Source organism: Scyliorhinus torazame, chromosome 8 (genome assembly GCF_047496885.1).
Source record: "Scyliorhinus torazame isolate Kashiwa2021f chromosome 8, sScyTor2.1, whole genome shotgun sequence".
NCBI lineage: Eukaryota > Metazoa > Chordata > Chondrichthyes > Carcharhiniformes > Scyliorhinidae > Scyliorhinus > Scyliorhinus torazame.
In genome coordinates, this window is record NC_092714.1 from 102,188,380 (window position 1) to 102,204,763 (window position 16,384).

Below are 16,384 nucleotides of genomic sequence, written 5' to 3' on the forward strand. Positions count from 1 at the left end.
GCATATACTTATTGCTCAGTCAATGATATCTGTGTTGGTTTGGACACATTCATCAGATGGATGATGGTTGTATGTCCAAAGATCTTCTGTCTGGTGAACTGGTCACTAGGTCATGACCCCCTTGAGCATCCTTGCCTCTGTTACAAGGACATTTGCAGGCAAGTTGGCAATGGATCATAGCCCCAAATTACTTAAAGTCATTTGAACTTGTAAATGAGAATGTAATTCAGTGACTGTGGAAAGTTCCTGGGTGGATTCTACTCCGTCCCGAAATAAATCATGGAATGCCGCACCTGGAAGATGTCAAGGAGCCTCAGAAAGAGAGGCTTCAAAGGAAGACACACATTGCAAATCTGAACTGTAACCTTCTGTGTTTGCAGAGATAATGGAGGCAAATTCCAGTAGAGCCTATCTCCTGTGAGTTATATTCCAGATTTTGGACATGTGTGAATTAGAAGAAAGAAGTTCTGGGTGGAAGAGATGTTTGCGTTTTTCCCCTTCCAGGAATACAGGAGAAAAGAGGGTTAAAAGCTAACTGAAATTCTGATCTCTGTGTGCTAGTCTGGTGTTCTAGTTTTTCTGTGCTGTGAAGCTCACATCTGAAGAATATCCACTAGGCATCCCTCACTTGCAGGTAAAAAGATCTCTCTCTGATTGATGGAAAGAAGTCATAAATCAGCAAAGCCACTGTTGAAAAGGAAACAGGACTACTCCTTTCAGCTAACTTGCAGAACCGAGAATCTCCAAACCAACTGTTCAACTGCCAAAGTCAATGCTACTGAAATCGCCAACTTAACAGCTGCAACGTTTCACCATCTATTCCTTGTGGACAAGCCAAAGACTGATTGGTATTTCTTAACTTTTATGTTGGGACTCGCTGCTCATTTCTAACCTGTGGTTATGTGTATTGCATTTTATCATTTTCTTCTCACCTTTTAGTAACCAATAAACATTTTTTTTCAACTCGAGAAAATCTGGTTAAATTGGCTCCTTTTAAAACATAAATACATTTTGAGTGGGAAAAGGTATCCACGAGGAAAGGGATCTTTTTTAACTTAACATTGTTGCGACCAACCAAGATAGTTGAAGAAAGAAGTTCACCCCTCCTCACCCGAGGACATAACAATTTGGGGGTATTAGTCAGGACTCATAAGAAACTGGAGGAGTTTACCTCTGGACCAGTCATCCCAACATTCACACCGATATCTGGGAGCCAGATGCTGACGCCTGTGACATCTGGAGGTTGACTGATCAGATTGATATTGAAAGAGGTGAGCAGAAACAGAACGCTCACCAGCTGCTAAGAGGGTCCAGAGAGGACTTCCGGGTGCGGCTATGCAGAGCTAGGTCACATATTCGGTAGCTCCCGCTTGGAACCGACTTTTGGGCTCTTTTGCAGGGCCCCCACGGCATTTGTTTGACATTTCCCGGTGTGGCAAGAGGACTGCAACACTCCCCTGACGGTGTCCCCCAGGAGTGTTGTGTCTTTTGGCTGCCAGGCCCGGCAGAAGCAGTGGAAGATTTGGCTGCAACAGGATAAACAGGGCCCCTTCCAGCATGCAAGCGGGGGAAGGGCAAGCTTAAAGCTGCAAACTGACCTGAGGACCTTTATCAAAAGTGAATTCTAACAGCAGAGGGAACAACTGTGAAAAGATCTCACCAGGGCCACTGAAGAAGCGGGGACGAGGCTTCAGGTGGCGGCCATGGAGGAGTAGGTCACGCATTCGGCAGCTCCCGTCTGGAACGGACACTTAGACCTTTTTCAGGAGTTTCCACGGACATTTAGGGGCAGATTGGTGAAGCGAACACTGCCAAAAGGATTCCCTCTCAAGACTTTTGGGCTCTTTTCAGGGCCCCCAAGGGCACTTTTTCGACGTTTCCCTGTGTGGGAAGGAGTTAATAATAGTTCCCCGTCAGTATATGGCTTTAACTAGGAGCGGGGTGACAAAGGTGGTGGTGGACCGGAAGAAGGGAGGGAAGAAGGACAAAATGGCGGCGGGCGGAGACCAGGCAGCATGGAGGCAGTGGGCGGAGGAGCAACAGGAGGGTATCCAGCGCTGCCTCAGAGAGATTAAAAAGGACCTGCTAGAGCCGATGAAGGCTTCTATTGATAAGCTGCTGGAGACACAGACGGCCCAGGGGGTGGCGATCCGAGAGGCTCAACAAAAGATCTCTGACAATGAGGACAAGATCTTAGCCCTGGCGGTAAAGGTGGAGGCGCACGAGGCGCTCCACAAGAAATGGCAGGAGTGGTTCGAGGAGATGGAGAATCGGTCGAGGCGGAAGAATCTGTGGATTCTGGGCCTCCCGGAGGGGCTGGAGGGGCCGGACGTGGGGGCCTATGTGGTCACCATGTTAGACACGCAGATGGGAGCGGGGTCCTTCCAGGGGCCCCTGGAGCTGGAAGGGGCCCATAGAGTGTTGGCGAGGAGGCCCAAGGCTAACGAGCCTCCGCGGGCGGTGCTGGTGCGGATCCATCGGTTCGTCGATCGAGAGTGTGTGCTCAGGTGGGCCAAGAAGGAGAGGAGCAGCAGGTGGGAGAACGCGGAGGTTCGGATATATCAGGACTGGAGTGCGGAGGTGGTGAAGAGGAGGGCCGGGTACAATCGAACGAAGGCGGTGCTGCACAGGAAGGCAGGAAGGGGGTGAGGTTTGGCATGTTGCAGCCGGCGCGATTGTGGGTTACCTACAAGGACCGGCACCATTATTTTGAGTCTCCGGAGGAGGCGTGGGCCTTTGTTCAGGCCGAGAAGCTGGACACAGACTGAGGGTCGGGATGGGCGATTGGGGACTGCGGTGGATATGTTATGCCTATTTTTGGTTCGGGAGGTGGGGGGGGGCCTTTGCATTGTTTTGGGTTTCTTTTTCTCTGTGTTTTTCTCTTTCGGGTTGGGGAGGGTGGATGGGGTGGGTTGGGCACTGTTTTGGTTGGTGGCGGGGCCTGATAGGTGGAGAGCGCGGGACTTTTTTCCCGCGCCAAAGACTGGGGGGGGCGGGACCGGGGCGGGGAAGTGAGGATTGTTTCCCGCGCTTAGAACGGAGGGGAGAGCCTGTGAATGGGGAGCGGGAGAGGAGGGTGTGCCACACAATGGGAGGAGTCGAAGGGGAGGCGGGAGTGGCCGGGGTCAGCTGACTTGCGGAAGTGCAATGGGGGGGGAGTAAGCCAGCTAGGATGGGTCCTAGCCAGGGGTGGGGGCTGGGTGGGTGGGAATCGAGTTGCTGGTGCTAAGATCAAGAAGAAGCTGGAGCGAGTGGGGTGGGTCAAGACGGGGGTATGCCGCTGTGGGGAACGGGCCGGGTGTGGGGTGTGGGCGCGTGGCTGGCCGAGGAGGGGTCATGGCTAGTCGGCGGGGGAGGGGGGCGGGTAGCCCCCTAATCCGTCTGATAACCTGGAATGTAAGGGGACTGAATGGGCCGGTTAAGCGGGCCCGCGTGTTCGCGCACCTGAAGGGGCTCAAGGCGGATGTGGTTATGCTCCAGGAGGCACACCTGAAGGTGGCAGACCAGGTAAGACTGAGAAAAGGGTGGGTAGGTCAGGTGTTTCACTCGGGGCTAGATGCCAAAAATCGAGGGGTGGCGATTTTGGTGGGAAAGAAGGTGTTGTTCGAGGCGTTGAGCATTGTGGCAGATAATGGCGGTAGGTACATAATGGTAAGTAGTAAGTTGCAGGGAGAGAGGGTGGTACTGGTCAATGTGTATGCTCCGAACTGGGACGATGCGGGTTTTATGCGGCGTATGTTGGGTCGGATCCCAGACTTGGAAGTGGGGGGCCTGATAATGGGGGGAGACTTTAACACGGTGTTGGATCCTGCACTGGATCGCTCCAGGTCTAGGACGGGTAGGAAGCCGGCGGCGGCTAGTGTTGAGGGGACTTGGAGATGGGGGAGGAGAGGGACCAGCGCCCGCTGTGGCGCTTGGAGGTGGGGCTGTTGGCGGACGAGGAGGTGAGCGAGCGGGTCCGAGCAAGTATAGAGAGGTACTTGGAGACCAACGACAACGGGGAGGTCCGAGTGGGGATGGTATGGGAGGCACTGAAGGCGGTGGTGAGGGGAGAGCTGATCTCCCATCAGGGCCCACGAGGAGCGGGGGGAGAGGGAGAGGCTGGTGGGGGAGATGGTGAGGGTAGACAGGAGGTATGCGGAAGAACCTGAGGAAGGATTGTTGAGGAAGAGGCGCAGCCTCCAGGCCAAATTCGACCTGATGACCACCAGGAAGGCGGAGGTGCAGTGGAGGAAGGCCCAGGGGGCGGTCTATGAGTATGGGGAAAAGGCAAGCCGGATGCTGGCGCATCAGCTTCGGAAGCGGGACGCAGCTAGGAAGATCGGGGGAGTTATGGACAGGGGAGAGAGCGTGGTGCGGAGTTGGGTTGGCATCAATGGGGTCGTCAGGGACTTCTACGAGGAATTGTACCGATCCGAGCCCCCACGGGAGGAGGGAGGGATGGGCCGTTTCCTGGACCAATTGAGGTTTCCAAAGGTGGAAGAGGGACTGGGGGCGGGACTGGGGGCCCCGATTGGGCTGGATGAGCTGATCAAAGGGATAGGAAGCATGCAGGCGGGGAAGGCACCGGGGCCGGACGGTTTCCTGGTCGAGTTCGAGAAAAATATATGGACCTGTTGGGCCCGCTGTTAGTTAGGACCTTTAATGAGGCAAGGGAGGGGGGGGGCTTTACCCCCGACGATGTCCTGGGCACTGATCTCCTTGATCCTGAAGCGGGACAAGGATCCCCTGCAATGTGGGTCTTACAGACCGATTTCCTTGCTAAATGTAGATGCCAAGGTGCTGGCGAAGGTCTTAGCCACGAGGATTGAGGATCGTGTGCCACAGATCATCCATGAAGACCAGACGGGGTTTGTGAAGGGGAGACAGTTGAACGCGAATGTGCGGAGGCTTTTGAACGTTATCATGATGCCGGCGAGGGAGGGGGAGGCGGAGATAGTGGTGGCGATGGACGCTGAGAAAGCCTTTGATAGGGTAGATTGGGGGTACCTGTGGGAGGTGCTGAAGAGGTTCGGGTTTGGGGAGGGGTTTGTCAGGTGGGTTAGGCTGTTGTACGAGGTCCCGATGGCGAGTGTGGCCACAAATAAGAGGAGGTCCGAGTACTTTCTGTTGCACCGAGGGACGAGACAGGGGTGTCCCCTGTCCCCCCTGCTCTTCGCACTGGCGATTGAACCCCTGGCTATGGCACTGAGAGAGTCGAGGAACTGGAGGGGGTTGGTGCGGGGTGGGGAGGAGCATAGGGTGTCGCTTTATGCGGACGACCTGCTGCTGTATGTGGCGGACCCGGTGGGAGGAATGCCAGAGGTAATGAGGATGCTTAGGGAATTCGGGGACTTTTCGGGGTACAAGCTCAATATGGGGAAGAGCGAACTGTTCATAGTTCAGCTAGGGGACCAGGAGAGGGGGATTGGCGAGCTCCCACTAAAAAGGGCGGAGAGGAGTTTCAGATATTTGGGGGTCCAGGTGGCCAGGAGGTCATATTTGGGGGTAAGCCCTGCATAGGCTTAACTTTACAAGGCTGGTGGAGCAAATGGAGGAGGAGTTCAAGAGGTGGGACGTGTTGCCACTGTCCCTGGCGGGTAGGGTGCAGTCAATCAAAATGACGGTGCTCCCAAGGTTTTTGTTCCTGTTCCAGTGCCTCCCCGTGTTTATCCCGAAGGCATTTTCAGGCGGGTTAACAGGAGTATAATGGGGTTTGTGTGGGCGCGAGGGACTCCGAGGGTGAGAAGGGTGTTCCTGGAGCAGAGTAGAGATGGGGGGGGGGCTGGCGCTGCCCAACCTCTCTGGGTACTACTGGGCCGCCAATGCGACAATGGTGCGCAAGTGGGTGATGGAGAGGGAGGGGGCTGCATGGAAGAGGCTGGAGACAGAGTCCTGTGTGGGTACGAGTCTGGGGGCGCTGGCAACGGCACCGCTGCCGCTCCATCCAAGGAGGTATACCACGAGCCCGGTGGTGGTGGCGGCCCTCAAAATTTGGGGGCAGTGGAGGCGGCATAGGGGGGAAGTTAGGGCCTCGGCGTGGACCCCATTACGGGGGAACCACCGGTTCGCCCCAGGAAGAACAGGTGGAGGGTTTTCGGGGTGGCACAGGGCAGGCATACGAAAGTTGGGGGACCTGTTTGTGGACGGGAAGTTCGCGAGCTTGGGTGAGCTGGAGGAGAAGTACGGGCTTCCCCCGGGGAACACCTTGAGGTACTTACAGGTAAGGGTGTTTGCCAGATGGCAGGTGGTGGAATTCCCACGGCTACTGCCACACACAGTACAGGACAGGGTGCTCTTGGGGAGGTGGGTGGGAGTGGGGAAGATCTCGGAAACTTACCAGGTGATGCAGGAGGAGGAGGAGGCCTCAGTGGTGGAGTTGAAAGGTAAGTGGGAGGAAGAGTTGGGAGAGGAAATCGAAGAGGGGACGTGGGCAGATGCCCTAGGGAGGGTGAACTCTTCCTCTTAATGCGCGAGGCTCAGCCTCATACAGTTTAAGGTGCTGCACAGGGCACACATGACCGGGACAAGGATGAGCAGGTTCTTTGGGGGTGAGGACAGGTGTGTTAGGCGCTCAGGGAGCCCACCAAATCACACCCATATGTTCTGGGCATGCCCAGCGCTGGAGGAATTTTGGAAGGGCGTAGCGAGGACGGTGTCGAGGGTGGTAGGATCCAGGGTCAAACCGGGCTGGGGGCTCGCAATATTTGGGGTGGCAGAGGAGCCGGGAGTGCAGGAGGCGAAAGAGGCCGGAATTCTGGCCTTTGCGTCCCTGGTAGCCCGGCGAAGGATTCTTCTTCAGTGGAAAGATGCGAGGCCCCCAAGCGTGGAATTCTGGATCAGCGATATGGCAGGGTTCATTAAATTGGAGAGGGTGAAATTTGCCTTGAGAGGGTCGGTACAAGGGTTCTTTAGGCAGTGGCAACCGTTCTTAGACTTTCTGGCAGAACGCTAGACATTGGTCAATGGCAGCAGCAGCTCGAGGGGGGGTTACTTTATTTTTGTTTATGTTATTTACACTGGAGAGTCTGAGGGGGTGTATACACCTGTTGTCTTAAGTCGGGGTGTTAATGTTAATTTATTATTTAGGTACGGGGGGAGGGGTTTGGGGGGTTGCTTTTTTAGATTGTGTTTTGTACTTAACCCTGTTGGGTTCTTTTTTCTTTCTCATTTTGTTATTGATATTTTATGAAAACCTTTAATGAAAATTATTTTTTTTTTAAAAGAGGGTCCAGAGAAAATAGAAGCCAGTGAATCCTGCACCTCCCCAGCCCATTGTCTTCCTCTGCAGTAAATGTGGCTGGGATTGCCTTGCCAAATTGGGGCCGCTGATGCTTAACATAGAGTTGATCGCCACGGCACAAAACATTGTCTTACAGGGTGAAAGGCTGCCAACTGAAAATTGGGTCTACAAGTTGCTTGCCTCAAATTGATAATTTTTGAGATGGAGGGGTGTTTGCCATGGAGATATAATATAAAATAAGTGTAATAGTCGGGAAGTTAGGGGTTCCAACTTCTACCATTACCTTCCAAAATGCAATAATTCTAAATCTTCTTTTTGATTTGGGAATCATATTTTTGATTTTGACAAATGTTAATTATTGCTGCAACCTTTTATTTTTCAGAGAAGCTTGCTGCCTCAGTGGGTTCCTCTTATGGTTGCTATTTCGTTCCAGCTTTCTCAGGATTATATGCACCATATTGGGATCCTACTGCTAGAGGGTAAGAGCTTTATTTTTGTACCCATATCAAAAAACAGAACCGGTTATTCTTGGTTTCAGTATACAGCAGCAGTATTAATATTGTAATGGCAATGTATTAATCTCTGGAAACCATTGGCTGTTGCGGTGCAACATATTCTTCCATTGTGTGCTTCTGGGTTGTACTCAGTAGTTTTAATGAATGAAAATGAAAATGAAAATCGCTTATTGTCACAAGTAGGCTTCAAATGAAGTTACTGTGAAAAGCCCCTAGTCGCCACATTCCAGCACCTGTTCGGGGAGGCTGGTATGGGATTTTTTGATCCTGCACTTTCATGTGATTTTGAATTGTTATTTCTGCTCATTAATAAATACTCAGTTTTTTAAATACTAAAAATATATTTTCAAATCTGAGATAACATGTTTTGATTCCTGGATTAAATCTGAATAACACTCTATTGTGTTAATCATAGCCTGTAACTAATTGTTTCACCAATTTAAATAGTCTGAAATATTTTTCATCAACTTTAGAAGTGTAAAAATGAGCAGGTAATACATGCCTTGTTGATGACAAACTGGTTTTGAAACATGTACGATATTTCTGGCATCTATGTATTTTTTCACTTCCACTAGGCAATTCTTTGGATCTATTGTATAATGTCCTTGGTAATCTCATTGAACAGACAAATTGACAATACCGGAGCTGTACAATAATAGAGAGAATTTAGGAGCAAGAGTATGCCATTCAGCCTTTTGAGCCTGCTCCACTATATGATCATGCTGATTGTGGTCTCAACCCCACTTCCGTCTCTACCCCCCCTTAACCCCTGATTCCATCGTCGATCAAAAAGGCATCTAATTCAGCCTTGAATAAATTCAATGACCCAGCCTCCAATATTTCCTCCTCATCTCCATTTTAAGAGTGAGACTTTTTGAATGTATCACCTAATGCTAGTCTCTCCTACAAGAGGAAGCATCTTGTATTCATCCTATTGAGTCCTCTCAGATCTTTTATTTTTCAATCAGATCATCTGTCATTCTTCTAACTTCAGTGGGTATAGCCCCAAACTGTTCAGTGTTTCTTTATAAGGTAAGCCCTTCATCCCAGGAATGACTCGAATGAACCTCCTCTGAACTGCTTCTAATTCATATCCTTCTTCAAATCAGACTAAAACTTTACACAGTACTCCAGGCGCACTTTCACCAAGGCCCAGTAGGGCTACAGTAAAATTTTCCTACCTTTACATTTCATTCCCCTCGCAATAAACACCAACATTCCATTGCCTTCCTAATCACTTGCTGTACCTGCATTCTAACATTTTGTGAGTCATCTATGGGGCATCCGGATCCCTCTGCACTACCAAGTTCTGCAATCTCTCTCTATTTAAATAGTACACTGCTTTTCTATGCTTCCTGCCAAAGTGGACAAGTTCATATTTTCCCACATTATACTCTGGCTTTTCACAGTAACTTCATTGAAGCCTACTTGTGACAATAAGTGATTATTATTATTATTATTATTATGTTTACCACTCACTTGACCTATCTATATCGCTTTGTAGACTTTTTACCTCTTCTTGACAACTTGTCATTGGCAAATCTAGCTACTATACATTTAGTTGCTTCATCCAAGTAATTGATGTAGATTGTATACAGTTGAGGCCCCAGTAACTCCTGTGGCACTCCACGAGTTACACCTGCAACCTGAAAAAGACCCATTTAACCCAATTCTTTATTTCCTGGTAACTAACCAATCCTTTATCCAAGCTAACCTGTTACCATGAATTCTTAATTTGTATAGGAACATTTGATGTGCCACCTTACTTGTGCTTCTTCCTCAAAAAAACTCTAAGTTAGATAAATGCAATTTCCCTTTCACAGAACTATGTTAACTCTGCCTGATCCCATTATGAGTTTCTAAGTATCCGGCCGTAACCTTTTTAATAATGGATTCAACCGATTTCCCTGACAGATGCACGGCTAATTGGCCTATAGTTTCCTGCTGTCTGTCTCCCTCCTGTGAATAAGGCGATTTACTATTTTCCAATCCGTTGAGACCCTTCCAGAATCTAAGGAATTTTGAAAAAATTTAACCACTCCTCGGGTATCTCTGCAGTTACTTATTTTAATACCTTGGTGATGGAGATTGTTTTAAGTTCTTTCTTCCCCTTCGGCACTTGGTTTTCAAGTATCTTTGGGACATTTTCTCAGTCTTCTACATTGAAGACAGACACACAGTAATTGTTCAGTTTTCCATTATTAGTTCCCCAGACTCTCTGGAGAATAAAATACTCACTATAGTTATTCTTTTCCTTTTTAAATAATTGGAGTAATGCTTGTGACAATAAGCATTTCTTATATATTTCTTTATATTACTAACTAGCTTTGTTTCATGCTCTAATTTCTCCCTCTTTATTATTTTTAGTCAGTTTCTTAAAAACTGTCCAATCTTCTGACCTACCCCTGATTCGTACAATGTTTCTTTTAATATGATATAATCCATAACTTCCTTATTTAACCACAGGTGATGCATCATTAGAGTCTCTTCTTCTCCATTGGGATATATCTTTGCTGCGCATTATTAATAGCTTAAACGTCTGCCACTCCATTTCCACTGTCCTACCTTTTAACCTAGTTTCCAACTTCACTTTATTCAACTCTGCCCTCATCTAGGGGCTGGTTTAGCACAGTGGGCTAAATAACTGGCTTGTAATGCAGAACAAGGTCAGCAGTGTGGGTTCAATTCCCATACCAGCCTCCCCGAACAGACGCCGGAATATAGCGACTTGGGGCTTTTCACAGTAACTTCATTGGAGCCTACTTGTGACAATAAGTGATTATTATTATTATTACCTCTATAATTATCTTTGTTTAGGTTTAAAACACGTCTTAGAACCACACTTCTCACTTTCAAACTGAATGTGCAATTCTGTTATGTTTTGATTCCTATGACATCTAGCCTCATGTCACCAAGAAGCTTCTTACTATAAGGTTATTAATTAATCCTGACTCATTGAACATTACCTGACCTAGAATAGCCTGCTCCCTGGTTGCTGCTGGAATGTACTGCTCTTAAGGAATTGTCTTAAATACACTCTTATGAACTTATTTTCCATGGTGCCTTTTGCCAATCTGATTTGTCCAATCTATAGGGAGATTAAAGTCATCCATGGTTATTGAAGTGCCTTTCTTATGTACTAATTTATTTCCGTATACTCTGTCCTACAGTGTAACTACTGTTGGGCGATGGGGTAGGCGGGCAGGGGCTATGTACTACTTCATAAGTGACCACTGCCTCTCCTAATTCTTATACCTACCCAAACTGATTCAGCATCTTGCTGTTTCGAGCGAATGTTATCCCACACTACTGTACTAATCATAGAATTTACAGTGCAGAAGAAGGCCATTCGGCCCAGTGAGCCTGCACCGGCCCTTGGAAAGAGCACCCAAGCCCACCCCTCCACCCTATCCCAGTAACCTCACCTACCCTTTTGTACACTTAAGGGGCAATTAGCATGTCCAAACCTAACCTGCACATCTTTGGACTGTGGGAGGAAACCAGAGCACCCGGAGGAAATCCATGCAGACACGGGGAGAAAGTGTAAACTCCACACAGACAGGCTCCCGAGGCCGGAATTGAACACTGGACCCTAGACCTGTGAGCAGCAGTGCTAGCCACTGTGCCGTTAAAAAAAAATATATATATTTTGATTCAAGGCATTTCAACATATATACACAAAATATCAGAACAACAAAACAACTCAAGAAACAACCACAACCCACCTGCCTCCCTGACCAACATCCCACCTTCCCCATTTTAACCCCCTTATACCGCCCACACCTATCCTCTACCACTTCAAAGAACCTACTCACCCTCGCGACTGTCATATGAGCCCTATACACCACCTTAAACTGAACGAGGCTTAAATTCGCACATGACGAGGATGCATTCACCCTCCGTAAAACCCCTGCCCACGTCTCGACCCCCACCTCCCCTCCCAGCTCCTCCTCCCACTTGCGCTTAATGTCCCCCATCAGGGCTCCCTCCCACTCCCATCAATTCCTTATAGATATCCAACACCTTCTCCTCCCCCTATTTCGTCCTTTGATAGCAGCTTGGGTGAAGAAGTTCCTCCTAAACTCAGTCCATATCTACTTCCCCTTATTTGGAGGCTATGCCCCCCAGTTCTGCTTTCACCCGCCAGTGGAAGCAACCTGCCCGCATCTATCCTATCTATTCCCTTCATAATTTTATATGTTTCTGTAGGATCCCCCCCTCATCCTTCTAAATTCCAACGAGTACAGTCCCAGTCTATGCAACCTCTCCTCGTAATCTAACCCCTTCAGCTCTGGGATTACCTCTACCTCCTGCCTCTCTGACGCATCATAATTACATTGAGTAACCTTCATGCATTCGCCGACAATTGCCTTCCCTTCACAAGCCCTGTCTGATCCTCGCCTATCACCCCGGCACACAGTCCTCAATCTGCGATGCCAGCACCTTTGCCAATAACTTTGCATTTATGTTCAATGATGATATCAGGTGGTACGACTCACACTGCTCAGGATCCTTATCCTTCTTTAAAATTAGGGAGATGGAAGTCTGTGACAATGGAGGGGAGAGTTCCTCCCTCTCCCTCGTTTCATTAAACGTCCTCACCAGCAATGGCCCCAGGTCCGCCCCAAACTTCTTATAAAACTCTACGGTGAACCCATCCAGCCCCAGGGCCTTAACCTGCTTGCATCACCCCCATACCATCAATCACCTCCCTCAGCCCACTTGGGGCCCCTAAACCCTGAACCAGTCCCTCCTCCACTTTGGGGTAACTCCAACCCATCCAGGAACCACCACATCCCCTCCTCCCCAGCCGGGGGCACCAACTCGTTGAGCCTCTTCTAAAGGGCCTCAAACAATCCATTTACCCCCTCTGGGTTCAACACCACTGTAGCCTTACATTCTCTTATTCTACCCATCACCTTCTCCACATCCTGCTTTCTCAACTGATGGGCCAACATCCTTCTCTCCATACTCATGAACAGCCCCTCTGGCCCTCTGCAACTGTCCCACCGCCTTCCCTGTTGAAATTAGCCCAAACTCCATCTGGCGCCTCTGCCTCTCGTTCAACAATACCGCCTCCGGCGCACCCGGATATTTCCTATCCACCCTCAAAATCTCATCGACCATCGTTGCCGCCTCCTCCTGCTCCACCTTGCACCCGAATTGATATAAACTCCCCTCTGACTACCTTGAGTCCCTCCCACAAATTGGCGACTGTGACCCCCCCCCCCTCCCCCCCCCACCATGTCGTTCAACTCCACCTAGTCCCGAATGGCAGACCTCACCTGCTCACACACCACCTCATCCAACAGCAACCCCACATCTAGCCTCTACTGTGACAATTGGGTCCCCCCCCCCCCCAAGCCATCCTCCAATCTACCCAATGTGCGCATGGTCAGAAACCACAAACGCCTAGTATTCCGAGTCGGCCACCTCCACCAGCAGTGCCTTGTCCATCACAAAAAACTTGATCCGGAGTACACCCGGTGCACATGAGAGAACTATGAAAACTCCTTCGCCCTCACCTCCAAAACCTCCACGGGTCCTCCTCTTCCCCCCCACCCCGCCTCGCCACTGCAAACACCTTCGACGACTTTGGGCTCGACCGATCCAAGCTCGGTTCTATGACCGTATTAAAGCCCCCCCCCCCCCACATTATCAACCAATGCGAGTACAAGTCCAGAATCCTCCCCAATACCCACCTCATAAAATCCACATCATCCCAATTCGCGGCATAAACATTTACCAAAACTACCGGCATCCCTCCAACTTCCCACTGACTGTCAAATGCCGCCCTCCTTCCGGATTGGCCACAATGCTCACCACCTCAAACGCAACCCTCTTATTGACCAACATCATCAACCCCCTCGTCGTCTTATCCAGCCCCGAATGGAACAACTGCCCCACCCATCCCCTCACTAATGTCATCTTTAATTAACAGAACCCCCCCCACCATCTTTTTTTTTTTAAATAAACATTTTATTGAAGTATTTTTGGGATAGTGACACCAACAAAATAAACAATATACATGAAAACCATAAACATAGTGCAAAAGCCATTAACCTCTCATACAGGTCCCATCCTTATTGACTATTGACCCCTTACTCTAATCTAAACTACCCCCCCCCCCCCCCCCCGATCTGCTGACGATTAATTTCCAGCAAAGAAGTCGATGAACAGTTGCCACCTCCGGATGAACCCTAACAGTGACCCTCTCAAGGCGAACTTGATTTTTTCCAAACCGAGAAAGCTAGCCATGTCCAATAGCCAGGTCTCCGACTTCGGGGGCTTTGAGTCCCTCCAAGCTAATAGTATCCGTCTCCGGGCTACCAGGGAAGCAAAGGCTAGAACATAGAACATTACAGCGCAGTACAGACCCTTCGGCCCTCGATGTTGCGCCGACCTGTGAAACCACTCTAAAGCCCATCTACACTATTCCCTTATCGTCCATATGTCTATCCAATGACCATTTGAATGCCCTTAGAGTTGGCGAGTCCACTACTGTTACAGGCAGGGCATTCCACGCCCTTACTACTCTCTGAGTAAAGAACCTACCTCTGACATCTGTCCTATATCTATCTCCCCTCAATTAAAGTTATGTCTCCTTGTGCTAGACATCACCATCCGAGGAAAAAGGCTCTCACTGTCCACCCTATCTAATCCTCTGATCATCTTGTATGCCTCAATTAAGTCACCTCTTAACCTTCTTCTCTCAAATTTGGATTTTGCTCCATATTAACTGTATTTACCCTTCTCGAGCAGTATTTCTCACAGGCTGCTGCCCCCCAAATTCCCCGGCACAAAGTCGATGTTACACCTCAGCAGAGTTTTCACCATGCTGGCGGAAGAGAGGCAGCTGGAAGCTCGGGCACAACAATCGGGGGAGAGAGGGAGCCACCATTAAACTAAAATGAAAATCTGCGTCACCTCCAGAGGTTAAAATTACCTCTAACATTTGTTTTTTTAAATGCAGCGGAATCGGAAAACGGCCAAAAGACCTCACTGGCTCGCAGAACGTCTGCCTCTTTCTCCTCCTGGATTCCCAGGCCTTCTGACACCCCGAAAATCGCCACCTCTGGACTCAGCGCCACCTTTGTTTTTAACACCGTGGACATGATGTCCGCAAACCCCTGCCAAAATCCCCTAAGCTTTGGACATGTCCAAAACATGTGGACACGGTTCGCTGGTCCTCCCGCACATTTTGCGCACCCCAAAGAATCTGCTCATCCGGGCCACTGTCATGTGAGCCCGGTGAACAACCTTAAATTGTATCAGGCTGAGCCTGGCACATGTTGCAAACGCGTTAACTCTACTCCACGTTTCTGCCCATAGACCATCCTCTATCTCACCTCCCAGCTCCTCCTCCGACTTGTGCTTCAGCTCCTCGATCTGCGTCTCCTCCGACCCCATAAGCTCCTTATAAATGTCTGAGACGCTCCCTTCTCCTACCCACCCTCTGGAAACTACCCTGTCCTAAATCCCCCTTAGTGGTAGGAGCAGGAAGGTGACATCTGTTTACGAAGGAAGTCCCGCACCTGCAGATACCTGAATTTGTTTCCCCTCGCCAACCCAAACTTTTCCTCCAACGCCCTCATACTTGGAAAGCTCCCCTCTATGAACATATCCTCCATCCTCTCAATCCCCGCCATAACCGGAAACCCCGGCCATACTCCCCGGGGCACACCGGTGATTATCACAAATTGGGGCCCAGACCGATGCTCCCACTGCTCCAACATGCCACCTCCACTGGCCCCAAACTCTCAGAGCCGCCACCACCACTGGACTGGTGGAGTACCATGCCAGCGGGAACAGCAGAGGCGCAGTTATCAACGCCCCCAAACTGGTCCCTCCATACGCATCCATGCCGTTCCCTCCCCCATCACCCACTTCCTGATCATGGCTATATTAGCCGCCCAGTAATAATTGCCAAAATTCGGCAGTGCCAGCCCACCCTCTCCCCGACTCCGCTCAAGCATTACCTTCCTTGCTCGCGGGGCTTTGCCCACCTAGACGAAGCCCGTGATCACTCTGTTGACCCGCTTAAAAAAGGACCGCGGAGTAAAGATGGGGAGACACTGAAATGCAAATAGGAATCTCAGAAGGACCGTCATCTTCACTGTTTGCACCCTCCCAGCCAGAGACAACGGAAGCGCGTCCCATCTCCGAAAATCGTCCTTCATTTGGTCCACCAGCCGGGCCAGATTCAATTTATGCAACCGGTCCCATTCCCGCGCCACTTGGATTCCTAGGTACCTAAAGCTTCCCTTTACTAACCTAAATGGCAGCTCCCCCAGTCAGCTCTCCTGCCCCCTCACCTGGACCACAAACATCTCACTCTTTCCCATATTAAGCTTATACCCCGAAAACCGGCCAAATTCCCCTAGAGTCCACCTCACCATTTTTACTACGCTTTCTGTCTTCCCGAAATGCCAATACTTTTTAACATTCAGATCCCATTCTTGATCGCCTTGCAACCATGGCTAAAATTCTCCCAAGCCCCCACCGTCATGTTTGATGGAGGCAGGGTGGGACAGCATGGCAGGAGGGCCAGAAATTGGTTTTACACTGATGTGAATTTACAGAGGGATCTCCTGCTGGTGCCTGCCAAAGGATGGCATGAACCTCATTTGCATTACATTAATGGGAT

General features: G+C 49.7%; 1 protein-coding gene across 1 annotated transcript in view; it reads left to right on the forward strand.

The window, feature by feature from the left end:
* LOC140428015 (glycerol kinase) overlaps positions 1 to 16,384 on the forward strand; it is a 203,857-nt gene that overhangs the window by 133,600 nt on the left and 53,873 nt on the right. The window contains exon 14 of the mRNA XM_072513963.1: positions 7,605 to 7,701. Coding sequence (XP_072370064.1) covers positions 7,605 to 7,701 — 97 coding nt within the window. The remainder of the gene's footprint in view (positions 1 to 7,604; positions 7,702 to 16,384) is intronic.